Raw genomic sequence first — 24648 nt, 5'->3', positions numbered from 1 at the left:
AAGTGTGGAGTGTTGGATGGATGCCAAGGTTCTGGGGCTGCAACAAGGCATGGGACAAGGTTGTACCTGAAACATGGGGGACTGTGGAGTTTGTCACCCTTCCCACTTGCCCCGATCTTGATAGACCCCTACCAGCCCACATCAGCCATCAGTGGCTCCATTCCATGTGCAGGGGCCGGGGAGTCTGCATGTTGGGGTGACCATGTAAGGCATGATGTCCAGTGGCACAGGGCCAGTGGTGTGAGCTGGGCCTGGTGATGGTGTCAGAACACACTTGGTCATGATGTGACAGTGGCAGGAAATCATGTTAGCTGCTGAGAGACACACAGGACATGCTTTCAGCCACCCACTTGCCACCTCTGCTGTCACAGGAGCGATGACTGGCGGAAGGGCTGAGTCCTGTGGAGCACCCACTGCCCCAAAGACAGGCACCCTCTGCCCTAGGGACAGGCAGGGACAGGAAGAGCCAGTGGCAGTTCCAAGAAAAGGGAGGGTGTGCCCCACTGGGTACAGGGTGGCAATGCTGGTGACAGGGCAGCTGTGCCATGCACCCTGAGAACAGCCCTTTGGGATACTCGTACTTTCTGGTAGCACTATCCCAGAGGACACAGCGAGGACGTGTCCCATCTACCTGGCACTGCTGGCAGGAAAGCTTCTGGGGGCCCAGCACTGCAGTCAGGGTGGGCTAGAGCCCAGGGCTGCTCTGCTCAGCCCGTGTCTGTGCCAGGGAGGGCAGTGGGAGCCCTTCTGCTCTTCAGACACAGGACCAGCAGCCACATCTTATAGCTAGGGATAGAGAGGCAATGGGGCTACAGGGGGATGCTGGGGTCACACCATCCCACCAGCAGTCAGTGGTCACTCTGGCCATCACCTGCTCTGTCCCCCAGGTTCCCTCCTTTCCAGCCAACAGAGGCTGCTGGGGGGCTGTTGTTTGGGGTTTTTTGTTTGTTTTGATTCATTTTATTTTCTGAAAGATTCTGATGCTCATTTTAAAAGTTTTTGTTTGTTTTTTTTTTTTTTTTTAATCACCCAGACAAGCAGGAAAGGCCTGAGCCATAGGGGCCACTAGAGGAGGGAAGGGGGCACCCTGGGATAGAGGGAGCCCTGTTTGTCCCCAGCCTCCCTGGCTACAGGCACCACAGTGGGGCAGGGGCAGGACTGCAGCAGCAGAATCTGCTTGGAGGCTGAGGGTATCATCAGGGCTAGGGCATGCCCCTGAGAGGCACAGAAGGTGGGACCAGCTCCTGGCATCTTTGTTCCCTACGTGGTCCCTGTGGCAAGTGAGCCCATGCCTGCATCTTGCATAGCAGCAGTGGATGGGCTGTCTAGAGGAGTTTCAGGGTGGGCTCAAACCCTGACTCTGGCTCACTTCTGAGCTTCCCCCAGAGATAAGCTGTGAGCAACAGGAGAGGGAAGTAGCTTCTCCCAGGTTGTCCCCCAAGGCTATGCGTATAGGAGAAAAAAGAGAACAATGTGGAGGTGAAAGAGAAGAAGAATATGTAGGTGGCTGGGGAAGGAGACACAGATCACAGGTCAGCAATGGCCCCACATAGCTCATTAGCTCCCTGATAAGTCCAGACTGGAGACAAGTGTTGGTTAAAGCCCTCACAGGAGGAGGTGCCTACAGCTGCAGCCACATGGCCCTGTGGGTTGCTGAAACTGTCTGGGTGGCACAAGTGCCTGGGTGCTGCCTAAGATAGCCAAGCTGCTTCAATAAATAGGCCAGGGCAGATGAGCTCTGATGGCAGGGCAGCAGTGGGATATGAGGCTCTCACCTCTGTCCTTTCCAGATAGACCATCCCTGGAAAAGCTCATCAGGAGTGTTTCACTGAGAAGGGCTTAACCCCTCTAGCTGCTGCCTGGAGGCAGCCCTATGAGCCTGGCCTCCAGCCAGGCTGCTCGCAGGGCAGGAAAGGGCATTGAGCACCTTTCCCTCACTGCTACAGGCAGAGGGAAGGGATGACCTTAGGGCTACTCCATGCTCAGCAGCACAGCGCTGCAGGGTCAGGACCTACTAACAGATTTGTAGGGACTGGCCTCCCACAACTGTCCCCTGCATGCCGCCGAGTCAACCTGCCCCTGGCACAAAGCCTCTGCGGTGTGGCAGGAGGAAATGGCCCACACAAACACACAGCAGTGTTGGAGGGGAGGAGGGAGCCTGCTGGGTGTTGCTGCTCAGGCTCTGTGCTCCTCCCCGGGGCTACACTTCTCACAGCTTCCTCGGCTTCCTCCCTCTCTGGCCGCCTGTGGTATGTGTCCATCTATCTGTCTGTGGTGTGTGTCCATCTATCTGCCCACACATCCGGGGAGTCTCTCCAGCACCCGTTGGGAGCTGATGCTGGCAGGGTGGTCACTTGGTCCACGGGCTGTCGTCGGAGCGGGGACAGGAGAGGTCGTGTGGCAAATACCCTGCACTGACCTGCCCATGCACCTCTACAGCTGATTCCTCCCCACCCACGGCGCTTCCAGCTCCCTCTGGATGCCCCTCAGGCAGGAGACAGAGCTCACCTGAACAAGGTCCAGGGGTGGGCAGGTTTTCAGCTGAGCCGGTGCAGTGCCAGTGTTGTCCTGCTCACAGCAACCCGGCGAGTGTGGGGCGGAGGGGGCCGGGAGGACCAACATGGCCAGCATCATCCTGGAAAGCATCTTCCTGAAGCGCTCTCAGCAGAAGAAGAAAACATCTCCCCTCAACTTCAAGAAGCGCCTGTTCCTGCTGACAGAGAGCAAGCTGTCTTACTATGAGTATGACTTTGAGCGAGGGGTGAGTCGGTGCCCACAGAGCCTGCGCCGTGGCAGTGCCCGTGGGCCACTTGCTGTCCCTTACCCAGCCCAAGGGGTGGCTGGATGGGGACGGTGGTCGGCTCGAGTCTCCTCGGGTCTCCGCCTTGGGTGGTGCTTTGAACCAACCCTGTCTGTTGCAGCGCCGCGGCAGTAAGAAGGGCTCGGTGGACATCGAGAAGATCACCTGTGTGGAGACAGTAGTGCCTGAGAACAACCCTCCCCCTGAGCGGCAGGTCCCGGTGAGGAAGCTCCTGGAGTCCTCACTTGTGTCCCTGCTGGCAGTTAGGGAGAGTTACCCTGCCTTGGTGTGATGGGAATGAAGGAGAGCCCTGCTTGCCGTGGAGGGCTCTGCACCCACAGCCCTTACCACACCAGTCTGATGCAGGGCACGAGGGCATGCCAAAAGCTGTGGGTTCCAGGAGAGATGCCAGCAGCCAAGCAGCAGGATGGCAGCATCCAACTCTGCCTTTCTCTTCCAGAGGAAAGGAGAAGATTACAACAACATGGAGCAGATCTCAATCATCGAACGGTTCCCCTACCCTTTCCAGGTGAGTCCTTGCTGTACTCCTTTTGCCAGTCTGCCTCTGCCCAGCTTGCAGGGTGCCAGAGGGACCTGGGGCCAAACATGGCACTACTGCCCCACTGCCAGGTGTCACTCAGCCATCTGGGGACACTCTGCTGCTGCCTGCACTGAGGCAGGCAAGTGAACCTCTGTGAGCTCCAAGGAATTGGGCAGCTCAGTTTAAGGGGGCTGCTTAGACTGGGCTCTATCCTGCTCCTTTTGGTTCCCTGGCCAATGCTGGAGGGATGCTGTGTGCCCACTGCCCGCTCAGCCCCGAGCCAAACTGCCTGCCCCCAGTGCACTGAAAGTCAGAGAAGGAAGTGGAAAGTCTTGGGGTAGGAGGTTATTTATAACCTCTCCGTTATGGTCCCGCGAGCAGCAGGCAGGGCCAGCACACGCTGGCATGGCTGCTGTTCTGCACTAGCTGTTTGGGTTAGCCATAAGCCTCAGCTCCACCCATACCATTGCCCCCTTAAATCCCCCCCCTGCCCCCGGAGACTCCCGGGCAGGGCAATGAGGTGTGTGGTCCTGCAGGTGGTATACGACGAAGGGCCTCTCTACGTCTTCTCCCCGACAGAGGAGCTGCGCAAACGCTGGATCCATCAGCTGAAGAGTGGTGAGTTTGGGGGCCCTGTGGCTCCCTCGGAAAGCAAACAGAAGCCAGCAGCTGTGTGTGCAGCACAGCCCAGAGCCCCGCGTTTCCGGGGACTGCTATCTCATGGTTACATGTCTACAGAAGAGAGAGAGCTGCTCAGAAACTTCTGCCTTGAAAAGTGTCTCGTGTCCCTACATGCATTCACTAACACCCCTCAGATGACACCAGCCACTCCTACCTAGGAGAAAGGGACACCTCTGTCACCTTCTGACCTCTGCAGCACCACAGCCACCTCAGCTGAAGCGTCTTGCTCTCTTTCAAGCCCGATCTAAGTTAACTCAGCCTGGCTCAGAAGTTATTGAGGACAAGAGGAAATTGCAGATGTGGCCACACAGCTATGCAAGGCGAGGGTTGGGCCCCCAGGGCTTTAGGAATCAGAGATGGAAAAACCTTCTGGAAATCAGGGAGCATCTCTCCCAACTCATCCCAAGCCTCACTCAGACCTGTGGAGTTAGCACTCAGTTCCTTCAGTGCTACCTGCTGGAGCAGAGAGCGTGTTGGAGAAGCACTGTGCAGAGGGCCTTGGGTGCCTGCAGTTGGCCCAAATCTGCTGGGGCTGCCTGTGTCTCTTTAGTGCCTGTGTATCTGTCTGTGGCTTTGTGCTGGGGGGTGAGATTAGCTGCTCAAGTGACACAGGGAAGTTCACCCGAGCGAGGCGGAAGCAGAGCTGGCTGATAACAGGGAAGTCAGTTCTTTCACCGGAGCCCTGATGCTCTGCTCCAGCAGGCAGCCAGCCCTCTTCCCACTTCCCTGCTACAAGAGGTGGGTTGTTTTGGCAGCTGAAGCTGGTGTAGAACCCACAGGGAAAAGGAGAGAGAAAATGCTAGCCTTTTGCTGCCAGGATGCCCCCAGTCCTGCTCCTCCAAAGAGGGGGTTCCCTGCACTCTGTGGAGCTGCTGTGGGCCAGCACCGTGCTGGTGGTGTTTAGGCATGTCTAGTTGTGCCTCTAGCTTGAGGAGAAGTATAAGGAAACTGGTTGACACCTGCCTGGCAAGGGCAGGTCTCTGAGCAGACAGGGAGTAGGGGCAGTGCTCTGCTCCCTCCATGGACAAGGCAGGCACAGCACTGGCCTCCTGACCTGCTTCTGAAAGAAAAGGGTTCAAAAGGGCTGTGAACCATGGGCCTCAGCAGTCTGAGAGGTGCTGGAAGTTTCAGCTGGCAGGAGGGCTGTTCACAGCAGGGCTTGGTCCTCCAAGCACTCTTGTGTCCCTTTGCAGAGCTGCTGAAGAGCTTTGATCAAATCTGAGAGGAGAGGCCTGGCCCGCCAGGAGCTGGGAGGGTTTATGGCACAGTGTTTGCGTGGCCCCAGCACTGAAACACAAGCAGCAAGCTGAGAAGCAGCAGGGCCACGTGTGGCTGTTGTGTCAGGAGCACAACAGAGGATGAAATGATTTAGTGAGACTAATCCTCTGCATACAAGGAGACTTGGGCTGGGGACAGCAGCCCCAGGTGACAAACACCTGCCCTCCTCTGCCGCAGTGATCCGCTACAACAGCGACCTGGTACAGAAGTACCACCCCTGCTTCTGGATCGACGGCCAGTACCTGTGCTGCTCCCAGACAGCCAAGAACGCCATGGGCTGCCAGATCCTGGAGAGCAGGAATGGCAGTAAGGCACTGGGCACCCTCCCCTTGCCATGTCCCCAGCCCCTGGGGACTGCCACAGCAAGGCACCTTAATGCCTTTTCTGTTCTGAAGGTTTAAAAGTTGGGCGGTCGCATCGCAAGACAAAGAAGCCTCTTCCCCCAACGCCTGAGGAGGACCAGGTAGGGGCCAGTGTCAGCAACTGGCTTTACTCCAAGGTGTTTAAAGGAAGGGCTTTCTTGGGAAAGCTAACGTGTTCAATGACTGACAGGGCATGGCTCAGAGATGCACAGGCCAGGGCTCTTCTCTGGAGAGGAATGTCAAGGTGTTGTGAGGGAAAAGGAGGGGATGGAGACCAAAGGCCTGGAGGAAAGCCAAATGATCTCACCCTTGAGGTTCCCCAGGGGCACCTGGGAGGATAAAGAAGCCCTGATATAGGGTGGAGGAATCATGAGTTAAGCCAAAAGGAAGACAGAAAAAACTTACCTTTTGTGAAGATGGGTCCTCAGTGGGAGGTCTGCAACGCAAGGAAATGCTGCTACAAAAAGCACTGGAGGGGACTGGTCTCCTGGTGGAGGTGCATGGGGAGTTGAGATGAATGCTGTGGTGACCTGCCTTGAGCCTACTGCTCTGCCAGGCCTGGGGAGGGTCTTGCCTGGGAAACAGTGTGTCTGCCAGCCTCACAGTGTCCCATGCTCTCCCTTGCTCTGGGGAAGATGGTGATGAAGCCCCTTCCTCCTGAGCCTGCCCCCAGCACAGCAGGTGAGATGAAGAAGGTGGTGGCCCTCTACAATTACCAGCCAATGAATGCACAGGACCTGCAGCTGCAGAAGGGTGAGGAATACTTCATCCTGGAGGAGAGCCACCCTCTCTGGTGGAAAGGCCGTGACAAGAATGGGTAAGATCTCCCCTGCCCACAGCACTTGCCCTGCAATGGTGCCATCTCCTGGTGCCAGAGCAGTACCCTGGGGTTAGGAGAGGCTGCAGGCGCCCGTGGGATTGCACATGAGGAGGGTGAGGGGAGACTGAAGCAGGCTGTGGTCTCAGCCCTTCCCAAGTATGGACCCCAATGGGCTTGCACCAAGGACTTCAGCTCATTTCTACACACGCTTTAGGGACAGGAACTTGCGTCCCCCTTGGCCTTCTCCATTAATGTGTGACCAGCCCCTTTTCCTCTGCAGGAGGGAAGGATACATCCCCAGCAACTATGTCACTGAAACCAGCAATTCCCTGGAGATCTTTGAGTGAGTTAAGAGAAGGCACAGGGACATGGCAAGTTGTGCTTGGTCAGAGACTTGTTGCATCCAGTTCTGCTAACCCATGCAGCCTGTGAGCCCAGCCTGGCTGGGCCACTCTCCCTCTTGCATACCCTTTGAAGAGTCTCTGGCACCATGGCAGCCATGCCTGTCCTGCTGCTTGCACCACCTGTCCTGGCTAGGCCAGGTAGCTGGTGACTCCAGTGGATGTGGTGATTGCCCTGATGGCTGTGTCCCTCTTCCAGGTGGTACTCAAAGAACATCACTCGGAGCCAAGCAGAGCAGCTATTGAAACAGGAGGTAAGCTCTGACTCCTGAGGCTGAGTTCTCTCCATGGGCTGCTGTCAGACTGTGTCCAGCAATAGGATCAACCCTGGCTTGCACCGAGAGGGCAGTGTCACTTCAACAGCCCCGGGGACTGGAAGCAGGGCTCCTCTGATTGACCACAGGCTCTGCAGCCATGATGTGACCTTCATTCAGTTCAGCTCTTGCCTGTGACACTCATGCCTCCCCACAACCACTGTGTTTCCCCTCCCCTTTCTGTTTTAGGGCAAGGAAGGAGGCTTCATTGTCCGAGACTCCACCAGCAAGACAGGGAAGTACACTGTCTCTGTCTACGCCAAGTCTTCTGCGTAAGTGGATCTGAGAGAGCTGGTTCCTACCTCGGAGAGCCCCTCCAGGCACCCGTCACCCTCTGCCCATTCTCCCCACAGTGCTGATGCCCTGTAATGTGTCTGCAGAGACCCTCAAGGCACGATCCGCCACTACGTGGTATGCTGCACGCCCCAGCACCAGTATTACCTGGCAGAAAAGCACCTGTTCAACACCATCCCCGAGCTCATCACCTACCATCAGCACAACTCTGCTGGTCAGTGTGGGCAGGCAGAGCCAGGCCAGGGGTGCCTGACACTGACGTGGCAATGTCTTCACCTTCCTGTGCCGAAGGCAGAAGGCTTGTGTTCCCTGCTGGAACACGCTGTGCCAACCCCCCTGTTTGTGTTTCAGGGCTCATATCCAGACTGAAGTACCCTGTGTCTCAACGCCAGAAAAGTGCCCCTTCCACAGCTGGCCTCGGCTACGGTAAGCTGGCCTCAGCTACCTCAAGTCTCCCTGGTTGCAGGGCCTGTCTCCACCAGCAGTAACTTGCAGAGATAAGATGCTGGCTGTCCCACAACAGCAGGGCTCACAGCCTTCTCAGGAATCGCTTCTCAACACTCACCAGCCCCCTAGTGACAGTACTGACCAAGAGAAGCCACAAGATACTTTGCTTCCCATCCCCCGGTGGAAACAGGCTCAGATTTTTTTATCTCCTCTCTGGAAATATTCAAGACATACCTGGATGCATTCCAGTGTGATCTGGTATAGGTGATCCTGCTCTGGCAGGGGGGTTGGACTGGATGATCTTTCGAGGTCCCTTCCAGCCCCTGCCATACTGTGACTCTGGATTTGGAGATGTTTTTACAGGCAGCACATGTGTGTGAGCTCTTCTTGGGCTTGCTAGATCAGATGGCTGGGAAAGCACTGCAGGGAGGTCACCTGCATCCACATGACACTTGCACTGTCTGTCCTAGGGTCGTGGGAGATTGACCCAAAGGACCTGACCTTCCTGAAAGAACTGGGGACAGGGCAGTTTGGCGTGGTGAAGTATGGGAAATGGAGAGGCCAGTACGACGTTGCTGTCAAGATGATCAGGGAAGGCTCCATGTCAGAGGATGAGTTTATTGACGAAGCCAAAGTCATGATGTAAGTGGTGAGCAGCCTGTAGCTCAGTGCTGGATATGCCTTGCCAGAATGGCTGCATTCCAAGGTGACACAGAGGCACAGTCTCAGGCAGCCTCACACCCTGTAAAACACTTCTCAGAACCCACTGCCTTTGTGCTGGCTGCCCAGTGAGCTGTGCCACCGTTACCTGGGACAGAAGCACTTTTTCTTCCCAAACTCTTTATTCACAGATGCTTCTTCTGCATCTAGGTGGGATGCAGCCTTTGAGATGCTCAGAATTGCCCTTCTTGTTCCCAACACAGGAACCTGTCTCATGAGAAGCTGGTGCAGCTCTATGGAGTCTGCACAAAGCAGCGTCCCATCTTCATCATCACTGAGTACATGGCCAATGGCTGCCTCCTGAACTTCCTGAGGGAAACTCGGCAGCGATTCCAGCCTGCAGAGCTGCTGGAGATGTGCAAGGATGTCTGTGAAGCTATGGAGTACCTGGAATCCAAGCAGTTCCTGCACCGAGACCTGGTAGGGCTGTGGCTGAAGGACACATCTCCAGCTCAGCAAAAGCCACAGCCTGTCCTAGAGATGGTCCAGCTAGTTCATCAGTGTGATGAGATGCAGCTATGCAGCCTTCCCTGCAGGACATCCCTAAGGTCCCCTGCCCACCTGAGCATGGGCAGGATGCTCTGAAGTCGCTGCTCTGCAGTCAGTTAGCAGAGCTTGCAGAAAGGGCAGGACTGTCCTTAACACTTCTCAGAGTCCTTAACTGGGTAGCTTTCTAGGGCATGGGAAATGCATCTGTGGCTAGGGCAGGGTTTACATTAGCCAGCATCTCTAGTTCAGATGTGAAATGGGACCTCCTGACCACGGTGGAAAGCTGAGCCTACAGTTTCTCAGGCCTTAGGATGGCATTGCCAGCTTGCAGTCCTGTTGGGTGCCATGCCTGATCTCCTGGCTGCTTTGCTTAGGTAAAATCCCACTAGGGAAGTTGCCCCTCCATAGATAAACAGAATGCCTGGAGTCCTCTCTTGCTGTCTTTGCTGAGGGCTTTGTAGCTGGCCTCAATCCAGGTGAACCTGCAGGACAAAGTAAGGCAAAGTCTTAAGTGCATAGTAGCAAGATAAAGTTCCAGGTGGTACCAGGGGATGGGAGAGGCAGGAGCAGGTAGGAGTGACTGCCTCCATCTCTCCATCCACAGGCCGCTCGCAACTGTTTGGTGAATGACCAAGGAATTGTGAAAGTATCAGATTTTGGGCTTTCCAGGTCTGGTAGATATGTCTGTGTCACCTTCCTCTGTCAACCTTCCATCTCCTCCTTCAGTCTCTTCCACATGTGAATCTCTCTCTACCACTCTCCAGCTCTGTTTTTGCTCCTTCTCTCTTTCTGCTCTAATTTTCACCATTCCTGTTTTACTTCTCCAGTCTCTTTTGCCTCTTTTTGCTTCTTTCTTCCTCCACCTCTAGTTTCTTGGCTGCAGCCTTCTGTGTCACTCTATCCCTTCCCCAATCTTGACTAACAAACTCTGCACAGTGACATCTCTACCAGTTGAACCTCTGGTCACTCTAAGAGCTGTCAGTTCCTGTTGGGGTTGGTCAATTTGGTGGAACATGAAATCCAAGAGAGACACCTTGACCCCTTTATCTGCTGTAGGTATGTTCTAGATGATGAGTATACAAGCTCCATGGGGTCCAAGTTTCCAGTGCGGTGGTCTCCCCCTGAAGTGCTTCTGTACAGCAAGTTCAGCAGCAAGTCTGACGTCTGGGCTTTTGGTAAGAGCAGCGTTAATGACCAAGGGGACAGTCTCAACTTGTGCCAGGGGAGGTATAGGCTTGATATTAGGAGGAAGTTCTTCACAGAGAGAGTGATTTCCCATTGGAATGGGCTGCCCAGGGAGGTGGTGGAGTCGCCATACCTGGAGGTGTTGAAGCAAAGCCTGGATGAGGCACTTAGTGCCATGGTCTGGTTGCTTGAACAGGGCTGGGTGCTAGGCTGGACTGGATGTGCTTGGAGGTCTCCTCCAAACCGTATGATTCTATGATTCTGTGATCTGTGACTCTACAAAGTGAGGGTACTCCTCCAGCAGCGAGCTCCTCTGCCAGCCAGCTTCAGGCAGAGGTGCTCCCACACCACGAGCTGTCCCTGCCGCGTCTCTAACAGGCGTTCTGATGTGGGAAGTTTACTCGCTGGGAAAGATGCCCTACGAGAGGTTTAGCAACAGCGAAACAACAGAGCACGTCATCCAGGGCCTGCGCCTCTACCGGCCGCAGCAGGCCTCCGAGCGGGTCTACGCCGTCATGTACAGCTGCTGGCACGAGGTAAGCTGCTCTCGCCCTCGGGGAGCCCCCGCAGGTGCCCTGGGTGGGGCTGGCACAGCTCCGCGGCTGCTGCAGCGCCTGGCAGCGGTGGCACGGCCGGCAGGCTCCAGCGCAGCTCCCCTCTCTCGCACGGCAGAAGGCCGAGGAGCGCCCCAGCTTCACCGCGCTGCTGGCCAGCATCCTGGACGTCATGGACGACGAGCCCTGACCCCGAGCCGGGCCGGCCTGGCCTGTGACACCTGCCTGCTGCTGGCGGCTGGTACCGCTGGGCTGGTGCTGCCCCGCGGCCCGCCGAGATGGACCCACGCACCGAACCTCGACACCGCTGCCATGGACACGGCAGCAGCCACACCGTGGACAAGCGTGGACGGCTGCCACCGCAGCCCCTGTGACCGGCAGAGCCCCTCACAGCCAAGGACAGAGTCAGGACCCCTGACGGCCCCGCTGGGCTCTGTACCGAGCCCGTGCGCAATAAACGGCTCCCGACCCCTCCGCGGCTGCGGTCCGCCCGTGCGGCAGGGGGCTCCCGACGGGCGGGGAACGAGCGGGCGTGCGCCGCGCAGGCGGAAGGGGAGGGCGCAGCACATGCGCGGCGGCGGCGCGGCGCGGCACGTGAAGGTCGCGGCGGCACCGGTACCGGGATGGACTCGCCGTCCGCCGCCGGGCTGGGCGGCGCTGACCCCCAGCTGCAGCGCTTCATTGAGGTGGAGACGCAGAAGCAGCGCTTCCAGCAGCTAGTGCACCAGATGACCGAGCTCTGCTGGGTACGGGCGGCTGGCGGGTGGGGGTGCCTGCTCCGGTGACCGCGGCGGCGGGAAGGAGCGGGGGAGGCCGGTGGCGCAGGCGGGCAGGTGCGCCGCGCTGACCCATGTCCCTAGGGGGAAGAGTGCGAATAGGACAAAATAGAAGGGTCGGGAGCGTTGCCAGCCCCATTGAGCCTCGGGGGAGGGCTTTCAGGAAGGGCGGGGGAAAGGCGCGGGGGGGCGGGTTACCGAGAGCACCGGGCGGGTGGGGCTAGGTGCGCCCAAGAGGGAGAGGTTACCGAAAGATGATGCCGGTGTGCCCGAGGAACCCATGAGGCAGTCTCGGTGTGCGGGGTGGGATGGGGGCGTCGTGCCGCGGTGGTCCCAGGACAAACGGGTGCCCTGCTGTGTGCAGGAGAAGTGTATGGACAAGCCGGGTCCGAAGCTGGACAGCCGGGCCGAGACGTGCTTCGTGAACTGCGTGGAGCGCTTCATCGACACCAGCCAGTTCATCCTGAACCGGCTGGAGCAGACACAGAAGTCCAAATCAGCCTTCTCGGAGAGCCTATCCGACTGAGCGGGACCCACGCTCCGGGGACACTGGCCAGCCCCCCCACGAGGCCGGGCCCTCTGCCATGCTGGCTTCTGGTTACTGCTGTCTGAATGAGCCAGGATCAGGTCTGGGGTTTAGGATTTAATTGAAATGCCAGTCTCTAGGAAGTTGCAGTCAGATGAGAGCCCATAACAGAGACACAGTCGCATCTTGTCATAGTGACATGCTGGGACCTCCTGGCTCTAGCTGCCATCTTTGTGCTGGGACTCCAGGGCCACCGCTGCTCTGCAGGGAGTGTTTGGAATGCGCCTGCTCAGCTGAAGGGAGGGCTGGTGACGCTCGGTCAGGCAGTGCTCCCAGGGCTGATGAGCACCTCAGCCCCGGGTAGGGCCAGCCTGCGACCACTGCCTTAAATGATGCTGCACGAAATGAACCCTCCTGGGTGGATGCTGACAAGCCCTGCAGGTGCCAGAGCTCTGCAGTCCAGAGCAGGTACGAGAAGAGCTTGTTTGGCACAGTGATCATCCCAGGCAGTGTCACTACTGGAAAATACTGTCAGGCATCCATAAGTAAATCATTCATGTGGCCAAGTGACAAACTTCCAAGTTGAAGCACAACTCTGTCAATACTGACTTGCTCCATTAACTGCTTTCCCCTGGTCAATGTAATAAATATTAACTGGGTCAATTTTTAACATGACATTCTCATTTGTACAGGGAGATGACCACTGGCCACCTCATCACTTCCCCTCCTGACCAATGGTCCCATTTATAGCCAAATCAGTAGGGAGGGGGCACAGTTGTCTTCTGATTAGTTGCTCAATTAACTTGGTCCCATTAATCAAACTTATTTGTAGGAGAAGCTGTGGCCTTTTCCTTCTCTTTCCCAAAGGATTAGCAGCTGCTGTTGTCCTGTGTAAGGAGTAATTTAGTTAGGGAGACTAAATGCAGGGAGTAAGTATCCAGCTACCTTATAACCTCATGGGAGATCACTGGAGGGACACCTCTGGCTGTGTCTTCTGGACCTCTGCCCCCAGGGTACAGAGATAAGGTTCTAACTGGAAAACCAACAAACTACTGATCTGCCCTCTGGAAAGGCAGCACAGCATTTCATTGTGGCTCTGGGAAGCCTGGAATGACCCAGTGCTACTGGCTTGGAGCTCTGCAGAAGGACCTGGTAAAGCAGTTCTGCACATAGAATCGTAGAACGCTTTAGCTTGGGAGGGACTTCAAGGATCATCCAGTTCCAACCCCTCACCATAGGCAGGAACACCCCCCACGAGAACAGGTCACTCAAGGCCTCATCTAACCTAGCCTCGACCACCTCCAGGGAGGGAGCATCCACAGCCTCCCTAGGCAACCTGTGCCAGTGTCTCGCCACCCTCACTGTAAAGAACTAACATCTAGTCTAAGTCTCCTCTTCCAGTTTAAACCCATTACTCCTTGTCCTGTCATTACAAGACCTTGTAAATAGTCCCTCCCCAGCCTTCCTGTAGGCCCCCTTCAGATATTGTAAGATACATGGCCGTTTGCTGTGGGCAGCTGGGCAGGATGTGGGAGTTCCTATATGGGTGGCTTGTAGCCAGCAGCCTTCCTGAGAGCAAACTGAGAACTTGTCAAGCAGAGCCATGCAGATACAAACCCACATTAAGAGACACAACTGCTTGGTTATGTTTCAGAAACTTGCCTCAAGAGGTAAGGTCACTCCTGTTCCTAGAGAAAGCAATACCCTCTGCTGGCCCTATTTTGAGTTTCTCTTGAGCCTCCACACAGTTGCTACTCCCTTCACACCTTTCAGCACTGGCCCAGCTCCTGTACAAATCCATCAGTAGGCACTCAGTGACTGAACAGATTGGGCTTTAATAGAATGCAGTAAGCAGGAGCTTCAACCTGCACAGCAGACATTGCATGAAGAGTTTGGTCCCTCTGAAAGCCACAGCAGCATGTGGCAGCACCACTTAACATTTCCAGTTTTGGTTGTATGCTGTTCTTGGGTGTCAATCTGAAAATAAACCCTAGCAGAATGAGCAAAACAAGTACTGGACAGGAATTTTTAAGTTAATGCTCTGGGTATGTCATCTTTAAAGTCAGAAATCTGTCTTCTCTCCACATAACCCTAGCACCACGTTATAAGATTATTATCTTGTGACTTCAATATATGTATTTTCAAGTGCTGTGAGGCCTCCCTCAATGCATGGCCCTCACACGCAGTAAGGGTTACAAATGTGTCAGTGCTGCAGGCCTCTGTGCAGCTGAAGTTTTTGTTCCAATGAGCTGGGATCAGTTCTTCATGGAAAAGAATAGGGAGGAGACACCAGATCTCAGGAACTAGATTGGTCCTAGAGCAGCTGTCTGTAGCTACAGGAGGTTGCTGTTCTTGTCAGCCTCTTGGCACTGGCAGGTTACTTGTCTCCCACCTGGGGCAGGTAGACACTAACTATCAGCTGCCAGTGCAGCAGCAGCTAGCAGCAGCTGAGGCACCAAACTCAACCCTGCAGGGGAGCTGCTCAAGAAGTGGGAGCAGAAAACTACCAGTTCTGAGGCTTTCTCACATGTTTTCACCTTCCACCTCTTCCTCCTCCGTGCTCTGACAGCCATTGTCCTCCGAGGGCAGAAGAGGCTGGTGCTGATGTGACTGATGTCTGTCTGCACTCCTCCACGACGCCTGCAAGTCTGCCCTGCTTTGCTGCAGGAAGAGGGGCAGGAGGTCAAGGGTGAAGGGCACGTCCCTGAAGGCATGCAGGAGGAAGATGCCAGCCACAATGGTGAGGAAGCCGCTGATGGTGCCAATGATGTTGTCTAGCACCATGTGTTGCCACTCCTTGAAGAGGATGGCAGAGCACATCATGACCGCGGTGGTGAACAGCACATAGTAAACGGGTGTGACTAAAGAGGTGTTGAAGATGTCCAAGGCTTTGTTCAGATAGTTGATCTGAATGCTGATGCAGATCACCAGGCACACCAGAAGCACCCAGCCCAGTGGTTTTTTCAGGACTGGCTTCCCAGAAAACAGTTCTTTCAGGGCAATCCCCAAGCCTTTGACACAGGACACAGACAGTGAGCCGATGGCAGAGCAGACCAAAACATAAACTAGGACGTTGCTCTGTCCATAACGGGGCCCAGCCACAAAGATGAGCAGGAGAGAGCTCACCAGGACACACACAGCAAACGCAATGAATCCTTGGGGAAAGGAATTAAAGAGCTCTGTCAGGGAACAGCAGCAGCATTGACAGACGTAACTGAACAGCAAGCAGGGCTGGAGGAGAGACAAGGCACTGCCCCATCAGTCTGTCTTTTTAGCCTCTACCTGTAGGATCAGAGTTGGGAGGCAGGGTTGGTCTTCAGCCTGAGCAAAGCTGTAGAGGCAACAACAGCTTTTTACAGTGCTGATCGCAGCACTGCCTCCCAAGTCACCCTTCTCAGGGGATACTGTGTGTGCTGGACCAGATAGGGTCACAGCCAGGCTCTGGCACAAGTGGAGCCAAGGGGGCACAGTTCTGCAGGAGACCCAGGATCTGGCCACACCACTCCCTCTAATGAACAGCAGATCTGCTTTGCTTTTTCTCTTGTGCTTCCTTCCTCCACCTTCTGTGGCTTATTCTGTCCAGATCATACCCTTGCAACCCAATTAACCTTCTAATATAAATACCAGGATGACTTAAGTGTAACTCCTTGAATCACTCATTCATCTGTGCTTGAAGCTCCTCTGTCTTCCCTCAGACAAAACCACTGCCACCTTCATGTACAGAGATTACTTCCATCCTGGAACTGCCACAGGACAACCCCTTTGATGACAGCTGCAGCTAATTCCCATGCTTTTCACTTCATGGTACCCAAAAAACACATCTGGTAACACTTAATGACCCAAGTTCTCATCTTTGCTTTGGCACAGACCCAGTGACTTGGGAGCATTACCCAGACTCCCACCCTTTGAAGTGGGGGTCCTGTCTGCTTCTTTCATCTGGAGTCAAGAGGACATGACAGTCCTAAAAAGCCATTCTGAAGCTGACATGCCTCTGTATATTTTGAGAGGTGTAAATCCTGAGTATGTGCATTAAATGTTTGACTGCCACCAGTTTTTCCTGTTTGGAGCGTGAAGACCCCAGCCTTACCCTACCACAGAAGGCAAGCCACAAGCTATCCTGCACACTGGGGAACATTTCTTCCACTAGTGCACAGAACCAGAAACAGCTCAATTACCCTTTAGTTCAGTCCTTCCCAATCTGGCCAAGTTCTATCCCTTCTTCTACTGTCATTTCTAAGCCTGAAGTTGTCAGGACTCCTTATATTTAAGTACCTGGATCTTTCAGCTTCTCTGCCATTGACTCCAGGCTGTTAACCTCTTCTTCCTGTGGAGCATGGATCACCATCACCGTGGAGCCCAGCATACTCAGGATGCAGCCAATCTTCCCATGAATATTCAGCTGCTCATTCAGAAAGGTGGAAGACAGAACTGCACTGATAGTAAAAAAAAAAAACACAAGACACCAAACAACCCAAAACCAATTAGGCCAAGAGATGGAATACCTGAGGGAAGAGACAGAGGAAAGAAGAGTACCACTAAGGGGTGGTAGGTGGCAGAAGGGTGTTTTTTTGGCTGCATACCTTACAAGGACACTCAGGGCACCCAGTGGAGTTACCAGCATTGCAGGAGCAAAAGCGTAGGCAGCAAAATTTGCTGCTTCTCCAACTCCCACTGCAAGAGAAAGTGTTAGTTGAGCATCAGAGCAGGAGCAATTCAGCACAGTACAACTTTGACTGCGCTCAGAAGTTTCCACCTGAGCATTGTTGTTTCTTCAGGCATGCTGTGTGACCAGGAAAGAAAAAATACCAGCAGCAAGAAGTAGAAACCCACTGCAGATTCTCTTGGGAAGGGAAGGCCCAAGGTTATGCATGATGATCTTTAGTCACACATAGCTATACGGCTGAGCAGTAGGCACAGAGAAATACTTTCATAATGTCCTCAAAGGTGTGAAGAGTTTTGCCTGGTTTTGTATTTCTGAGTCAATGTTCTCCTGCAACAGATTTTACATCATATTTAAAGGTTAAATCAAGTCCACTTGGTTATTAATGCTAAAAACTAAGGCTGCTGCAATTGCTGCAGTACTAAAGGCTGGATGAGCCATTACAATGTCTAGGCAGACCATGCAAGTTAAAGTAGCTCCTCAGCTCTTGTTTTGCAGAGAAACTGGTAATGCATGAGACTTCACAGTATTTTAAGAGCATACTCAGATGCAAACCAAGCAGTCAAACAATAAAGACAACAGTAAAACACCAAAGCAACTGGAAACAACGACAGTCTCAAGCATGTTTTGCTGGTTGCCAAGCAGGTACTTACTGCACAGCAGTCCTGCCCACCAAAGCCATTCTTTCAGGTACGCGTGGCCTCCTTGCCCTGAGTGCAGAAGAAAGAGTACGTTGACAACTCAGAGGAAGCTACACAAAAGGCTCATTAGCGTCCCCAAGAACTACCGGGGAGCGGCAAGCAGGAGCAGCCTGATTTCCTACGCCTGCCTTGGGGTTCCCTGCCTTGTTGCACGTTGGCCTGACCCAGACAAGCCCCAGTTCTTGCACCCTGAGTGATTTTATCCCTCGGTTCTCCTGCATCTGAAGAGTACTTTCAAGCACATGTGTGCAGCTCTAGAAAAGGGCCTTTTTTTCCCCGCTGTGAGCAGTGGCTGGCTAACTTAGAATCACTGAATCAACCAGGTTGGAAGAGTCCTCCAAGCTCATCCAGTCCAAACTAGCACCCAGCCCTAGCCAGTCAACCAGACCATGGCTCTAAGTGTCTCATCCAGTCTTGTCTTGAACACCTCCAGGCACAGCCACTCCACCACCTCCCTGGGCAGCCCATTCCAATGCCAATCACTCTCTCTGCCAACAACTTCCTCCTAACATCCAGCCTAGACCTCCCCTGCACAACCTGAGGCTGTGTCCCCTTGTTCTGTTGCTGCTTGCCTGGCAGAAGAGCCCAACCCCACCTGGCTACAGCCTCCCTTCAGGTAGTTGTAGCCAGCAATGAGGTCTGCCCTGAGCCTCCTCTTCTGCAGGCTAAACAACTTTATGGGCAAAGCCTACTTTTAGACCCAAACAAGCAGGGAGCGGGGGCAGCCGAGGCCGACGCCAGCCGGACTGGGATGTGGCTGACGCGGCCTGCGGTGCCCGGGCAACACGCTCCCGGGGGCGCAGCGGCAGCCCGGAGGCGCTGCCCACCGGCCAGAAGCAGCAGGGACGAGCCGCCCGCGGGTGAGGGTCGGGGCGCCCTGCGCTCCCTGCCGCCCCGCTCCGCTGCCCCGCTGGAGGCGGCGGTACCTGCCCTGGCGCGGCCGCGGCGGCACAGCCGGAGCAGCCCCTTCTTCTTGAGGATGAAGCTGCTGCCGATGAAGCTGCTGGAGGCCAGGGCGAGGCCCAGCCCCGCGTAGAAGCCGGCCCGCCCGCCCGCGGCCCCCATGGCAGGCGGCCGCCGCTTCCGGTGAGCGGCCAGCACCTTCCCCCGCCGCCGAGCGCGGCGGAACGGGCGGGGCGGCACAGGAGGGCCGGGGGAGCCTCTGGCGGTGCACCAGGCCTGGCTTCCGGGGGAGCGGCTGGTGCCGGGGGGCGGTCGGGGCTGGTGGCGCCCGCGAACGCCGGACAGGCCCTGCTGGGGGTGGGCATCTCGGCAGCGGCACAGCCCTGGGCAGGCTCCGCTGCTCCGCGCCCTTCCCTCTGCTCACGGCGAGAGCCTGGCCCTGGGGAGGGGTTCGGTCAGGGTTCCCTTGCGTGAGCCTTCTCGGCGACAAGACAGCTACCTCCTGTTTGGCAGGCTGGAGAGGAGAGGATGAGTAAGAGCAAGGACGATGCTCCGCACGAGCTGGAGAGCCAGTTTGTGTTGCGACTGCCGCCGGTAAGGGCCGTTCAGCCGGGCGCAGCTGTAGCAGCGAGCAGCACACAGCTCCGTGCCGCTTGCTGGACGGGCACCGGGCGTGGGAAGGCGGATTGGCAAATGTGCCAGCTCGGTGGGGAGTCTGCAGACCTGGCACGGGGCGTGGGAACAGCACGGGTGCTTTTGGTCTCCCGTAGCTCAGCTCCACTCGAACAGATCCTCCACGGCCTCCTCTTGAGCAGATGCTGCAGCGACACAGAGCAGGAGGCTCAGAGGACAGCTTGGAGGATTAGGCAGGAAATGTTTCTGAGGGTAGACCTTTGCCAAGTGCTGGGTCTTCAGCTGCTATGGGTGTCAGTGCACTTGATGCTGCTTGTTAGATGTTGATTCTATGATTCTAAAAGCTGAGACAACAGCATGGTGTGGTGGCCAGCGCCAGAACGAGAGGGGACAGCCTCAGGCTGCGCCAGGGGAAATTTAGGCTCGAAGTGAGGAGAAAGTTCTTCACTGAGAGAGTCATTGGACACTGGAATGGGCTGCCCGGGGAGGTGGTGGAGTCGCTGTCCCTGGGGCTGTTCAAGGCAGGATTGGACGTGGCACTTGGTGCCATGGTCTGGCCTTGAGCTCTGTGGTAAAGGGTTGGACTGGATGATCTGTGAGGTCTCTTCCAGCCTTGATGATACTGTGATACTGTGAACTGTAACTTCCCCAGGGCCATGGTCTTCTGGAAGGCTCTCTGTGTCGGGGGCCTCACAGCACTGCCACAGCTGTGTTGTGGGGTCTGAAGGGCACTGGGAATAGCAGAGCCACAGAGTTCGTGTGCGCTGTTGGGAGCAGAGTGCAGTTTTCATTGCTGCTCTTGCTGGTTTTCTTTTATTGGAACAGCAGGAGTAGGTTGGGTAGGTTAGACAGAAGCCTTTGGTGGTTCTTGGAGGAAGCACCCCCAGTCCTGACATCAGTCTGTCCAACCTTCCCAGGAATATGCCTCCACTGTGCGGCGAGCAGTACAGTCCGGGAACGTCAACTTGAAGGACAGGTTTACTATTGAGCTGCACGGTGAGTGAGCAGGATCAGAGCCATTGAAGCTCTGCAGTTGCTGCCCATTCCTGTATTCCTCAGTTCAGCTGTTGAGCAGCAGCACTGACCTGTGCTATGGCTTTCCACAGCGGATGGGCGCCATGGCATTGTCCGCGTCGACCGGGTGCCGCTGGCAGCCAAGCTGGTGGATCTGCCCTGCATCATCGAGAGCTTAAAAACCATTGACAAGAAAACTTTCTATAAGACAGCTGATATTTGCCAGGTAGGGCTTGTCCTCTTTGTCTGCCCAACAGCTTAGTTCCTTGTTCCCCTCTGCAGTAAATTTGCCCTTGTACACTTCTGCAGCCGGTGTAACACAACCAGGTTCTGTGCTCTCGCAACATGAGTGGTTGAAAATCCCCCCCTCTACGTGGTGCTTAGAAATCCCATTTCTGAAGCATGTAACATGATTGTCCTTGTAGCAGCTTGACTGCTGCTGTGGTTAGATATGAGCTGAGCTGGGTGTGAGACATGATGCTTCTCTTTGCCCATGCCTGTGATTCCCTCTGGCTGCCAACATGCAGTGGGGCAGTCACTGTTTGTTTCCAGAAAAGCTTTTTGTCCTTGTGTCACAAGAAACACCCTCTCTGTTTACGTGGGGATTCCAGATGCTTGTTTGCTCTGTGGATGGTGATCTCTACCCACCTTTGGAAGAGCAAACTGTGAGCACTGACCCCAAGGCAAACAAGAAGAAGGACAAGGACAGAGAGAAGAAATTCATCTGGAACCATGGCAGTGAGTAGAGGCTGTTCCACACCCCTCCATCCCAGCACCACAGCGTCCTCAGAACCATGCGGGAGCTCACCACTGCCAGATCCTGGCTGTGCTGCTGCTCCGTTTTTCATGTTTACTCTGTTCCTGAAGGGATCTTCTCCCTTTGGGCATGCAGCTCTCCCATCAGGCCATCTGCCTGACTCATGACATCTGCTTTCTCTGTCACAGTTACTCTTCCCCTGAAAAACGTGCGGAAGAGACGATTCCGGAAGACGGCTAAGAAGAAAGTGAGTTACTTCTCATGCAGATGCAGTAACTGGAGGACAGGAAGGCAGAGACCTTAGAGCTGGAACTGTTCATCCAAAAGACATGTGATTTCTTAACATTGCTTCACGTGTTTCCTTGCTCAGGGTGTGAAGGAAGGGAGGCTGATAGATTTAAACATTTCATTGGGTGCTTCCTCCATGTTATCCAAGATGCTCTTGAGGGGAAGGTCCTCTGTGCAGAGAACTGCTGGACTCCAGCCTTGTGGCTGCCTTTCCATAGCTTATCTTTTCCTGTTTCTAGAGAAGAAAGAAAGACTTGGGTGGAAATGAGACTTCACTCCTTCCTTCTTTCTCAGCCAAAATCTCTCTATGCATGGCCTGTTCACTTCCTCAGCAAGAAGTGCTACAAATAGAATAGCTCATTTCAGCTGAGGGAGTGACAACAGATGGAGCTCAGAGACTCTCTGTGCATATAGAGAAGCCAAGCAAGGTACTGGGGAGATGCAGCACTGAAAGGCTGGGAAGGCTTCAACTCTGCTTTGCAGTTTCTGAGGAGAGAGTGAAGTGCTATTTTGCATGACATTTGAGAAACAAATTACTTGCAGTATTCTTATTGTCCAGAAGAGAGATTTGTTGTCACTGCATTAAGGTTCCTGGTTAATTTCAAAGTGAAAAATGGAACATTTTGAGTGAGATAGGGAGGAGCTTATTTGGTGATACATCAGGAAACAACACTTGAGGGACTTTCTGCATACATGCAGTCTTACTTAATAAGCAGGAAAGTGAGAGCCTATGATCCACCATGGAGCTCTGTGCAGAATAGATGGAACACTTTTGAAGGTGCATAAATTATTCTGAGGGTGAGCATGAGCAAAGGCTGAGCAGAAAGCATCAGAGAAGAGAAGCTTGACAGAGAGCTCAGTCTAGAGGTGGAGGTTTGGAGGTGAGCAGCCCCAGCAGCATGCACAAAGAATTTAACAGTGCCTCTGTTCTCTTTCCTCTCTCTGGCCCAGTATATTGAGTCTCCTGATGTAGAGAAAGAGGTGAAGCGTCTCCTGAGCACAGATGCTGAAGCTGTCAGTGTCCGTATCCTTTGTTTAAAAGCTCAAGCAGGGCACAGGGTCCTTTGTGTGGACCTGAGGGTTGTGGAAAGGGGAGAGAAATCACCTTTGTGTGAGTGTGAGCGACTGGGACGTAAGCACACAAGAGGCACTGAGGTTTTGGGTCTTCATCTTTGCCTTGTTGAAGACTCATTATTTCTTCATGGTGGCCTTTCTTGCAGACCACACAGCTGTGCTGAGCTGGAACTTCATTAAAAGCAGGGAGGAATCCATAAAAAGGGGCTGGGGTGGTTTGTGCTGGATGTCCCTAGCTGCAAGGCCAGACTTGTTGGAGGGGCAGTGGTCTGCAGTTTTGGGCATTCTTTTATCCTATTGCATCTTTCATGTCCCTCTTTATTCCCTTGACTTGTCTGATCCTGCTGTCAGGCTGGGAAGTCATTGCTGAAGATGAAACAAAAGAAGCAGACAACCACGGCTCTCTCACCAGCCTGGACATCTCCTCCCCAGGGATGTCAGGACACAAGCAAGGCCATGGCTCAGGTGCAGTGGGGAAGGCTGTTGTTTTCTTTCTAGCAACTAAGTAATCATTTGGGCCAGGCAGGCCCCTGGTAGACGAAGGGCATCAGCTGTGTTTTACCTTTTTGCATCCCCTTTAGAACATGATGAGCTGCGGGAGATATTCAATGACATCAGCAGCAGCAGCGAAGATGAAGATGAGAGAGATCATCATGATGACGAGGACCTGAACATCATGGACACTGAGGAGGACTTGGATAGGCAGCTGCAGGACAAACTGAATGAGTCTGATGGGCAGCAACAGGAGAATGAAGGGTCCAACCAGATAGGTGAGTGGGTGGCAGAGTGCAGCAGAGTCACTGAGGTGCCAGAGAGGTGCCGCATCCCAGCTCTGCTGCTGCTCTGGGTTTGAGCTCACTCTCCCTCCCAGTCATGGGGATCCAGAAGCAGATTGACAACCTGAAAAGTAAACTCCAGGAGACTCAAGATAGGAGGAAGCGCCAGGAAGACCTCATCATGAAAGTGGAGAACCTAGCTCTCAAGGTAAGAGCTCTTCTGGGATCTCTGAAAGTCTTCTGCTTAGCACTGGCTTCCCATTAGATCCAGCAGATAATTCAGCTGCTGTCCTGGAGAAGCCAGGGGCCTTTGTCTGCAGGGTTAAAAAACACTGTGGTGTTATGATCCACACTCCAGCATTTTCCTGTGGAGACAGAACAACCTGCGAAACTGCAGGAAATAAGGGGGCTGGCTGTCAGTGCAGCTTGGGGCTTGCTGCACCATTTGACGTGCTGTGCCTGCACCCATTCAGTTGAGAACACCTTGGTAACTGTGGGCTGGCATGTTTGTCTCTGCAGACCCGCCTCCAGGCTGTGCTGGATGAGTTCAAGCAGCAGGAAGAGCGAGAGAAGCAGCAGGTGAGGAAACTCCCCTAGCAGAGTGGGAAGTAGCAGGCTCCAGGATTAGCCTCTGGCAGCTTGCTGAATCCTGTACCACGCCAGCTGCTTTGCACTCCAGTGTTACAGGGCAGGTGTGGTTGTCCCTTAGCTGCAGTGCATGGAGCTTCCTAAGGCCCAAGGAGGTGTAGGAAGTGGGATTGATTGCAGCCTTCCTTCTGGAGGAGCAGCAAGCCAAAACGTGTCTGGTCAGCAGTCCAAGGCTGCTAGGACTGCTGCCTGGAATAAGACAGGACACAGGAACCCTCTAGCACCTGTGCAGAAGAAAGCCAGGAGCTGCAACGCCTTGGCAGATTTCTTGCCTGGGCCCCTCTGCTGAGTTTCAACCAAGTACCAATGCAGGAGGTTCCCACTCCCAGGTTCCTGTCATGCAGGTTCACATCATGGGCAGTGCTGAATTCTGTCTCAGAGAAGCCCAGGCACAGCCAGGTACAGGCAAGGCAGCCACTGGCACAGGTAGAAGATCTGTAGAAACAGATAGATGCTTGGGCTGGTGCTGCCAGGAGTCCCAGCCATGCCTTACTGTAATGTCTCACTCTTCCTTCCCAGATGATGTCCCTGCAGGAACAGCTGGAGTCCCTCATGGAGAAGTGAGGAGCAGGCCTGGGTCTTTGTACCTGTGCACAGAGCTGGAAGTGGTACTCACCTGCCTTGCTGAGGCCTTTGCTCTGGTCACAAACCTCTGTTGCCAGAAACGCTGCTGAACAGTGCTACAGGCTCTCTCATTGTTCTGGGCTTGGCTGGTGGAGCTCAAGCATTGAGCTACGCCTGAGAGAGCAGCCAAAACACTGAATTTACTGTAAATACTCAGCACTCTTCTCCCAGAGTGATTCAGTTCTCCCTGGGACAGTGCAGCCTCCTGCATCTTGCTGAGTCTTGGAGTTGATGGGCCATGGCCTGGTAGGAGCTTGCTCTTGTCTCTGTAGGATGCTCAGATCTGCAAATCAGGCTCAATAAAGTACCATTTCTAACCCCATGTGTTCCTCTGCAGTCTCTAGGGCATAGACTGGCACTGCCACTTGCCAGCTTGTGCCTG

General features: G+C 54.6%; 4 protein-coding genes and 1 long non-coding RNA gene across 6 annotated transcripts; 3 read left to right on the top strand and 2 right to left on the bottom strand.

Moving 5' to 3' along the window:
* Positions 1-1540: 1540 nt before the first annotated feature.
* LOC135183841 (uncharacterized) lies at positions 1541-6328 on the bottom strand. The gene is made up of 3 exons (XR_010305732.1): positions 6068-6328; positions 2825-2965; positions 1541-2713 (listed from the first exon to the last, which is right to left on the bottom strand). It is a non-coding gene; the product is annotated as an uncharacterized LOC135183841 (long non-coding RNA).
* BTK (Bruton tyrosine kinase) lies at positions 2621-11361 on the top strand. Its single transcript, XM_064159068.1, has 18 exons — positions 2621-2761; positions 2922-3020; positions 3261-3329; positions 3878-3959; positions 5478-5606; positions 5696-5763; positions 6298-6479; positions 6763-6825; positions 7083-7137; positions 7387-7469; positions 7578-7705; positions 7843-7917; positions 8409-8580; positions 8862-9078; positions 9752-9816; positions 10204-10322; positions 10711-10868; positions 11005-11361. The coding sequence occupies exons 1-18, from the start codon at positions 2621-2623 to the stop codon at positions 11074-11076; spliced, it is 1977 nt and encodes a 658-aa protein (XP_064015138.1). The 3' UTR covers positions 11077-11361.
* A 51-nt stretch (positions 11362-11412) lies between these two features.
* On the top strand, positions 11413-12858 carry TIMM8A (translocase of inner mitochondrial membrane 8A). The gene is made up of 2 exons (XM_064159077.1): positions 11413-11632; positions 12027-12858. Exons 1-2 carry the CDS (start codon positions 11510-11512, stop codon positions 12186-12188), a joined length of 285 nt encoding a protein of 94 aa, XP_064015147.1. The 5' UTR covers positions 11413-11509; the 3' UTR covers positions 12189-12858.
* A 1144-nt stretch (positions 12859-14002) lies between these two features.
* On the bottom strand, positions 14003-18703 carry LOC135183837 (magnesium transporter NIPA2-like). 2 transcript variants are annotated; one of them, XM_064159074.1, is made up of 5 exons: positions 18476-18703; positions 17502-17558; positions 16769-16859; positions 16461-16621; positions 14003-15199 (listed from the first exon to the last, which is right to left on the bottom strand). In XM_064159074.1, exons 1-5 carry the CDS (start codon positions 18612-18614, stop codon positions 14712-14714), a joined length of 936 nt encoding a protein of 311 aa, XP_064015144.1. In that variant the 5' UTR covers positions 18615-18703; the 3' UTR covers positions 14003-14711. The 2 variants fall into 2 exon arrangements, with proteins under 2 accessions (XP_064015144.1, XP_064015143.1); XM_064159073.1 differs by having other exon boundaries at positions 14003-15343; positions 18476-18683.
* Positions 18704-18708: 5 nt separating this feature from the next.
* Positions 18709-24583, top strand: TAF7L (TATA-box binding protein associated factor 7 like). The gene is made up of 11 exons (XM_064159075.1): positions 18709-19046; positions 20003-20081; positions 20192-20325; positions 20711-20837; positions 21045-21103; positions 22096-22168; positions 22570-22683; positions 22800-22988; positions 23090-23202; positions 23514-23573; positions 24162-24583. Exons 1-11 carry the CDS (start codon positions 18981-18983, stop codon positions 24204-24206), a joined length of 1059 nt encoding a protein of 352 aa, XP_064015145.1. The 5' UTR covers positions 18709-18980; the 3' UTR covers positions 24207-24583.
* The last annotated feature ends 65 nt before the right edge of the window (positions 24584-24648 follow it).

The sequence above is a fragment of the Pogoniulus pusillus genome, chromosome 19, assembly GCF_015220805.1.
Source record: "Pogoniulus pusillus isolate bPogPus1 chromosome 19, bPogPus1.pri, whole genome shotgun sequence".
Lineage (NCBI taxonomy): Eukaryota > Metazoa > Chordata > Aves > Piciformes > Lybiidae > Pogoniulus > Pogoniulus pusillus.
The sequence above is the reverse complement of the archived record's forward strand: the minus strand, read 5'-3'. Positions and strand labels throughout refer to the sequence as shown.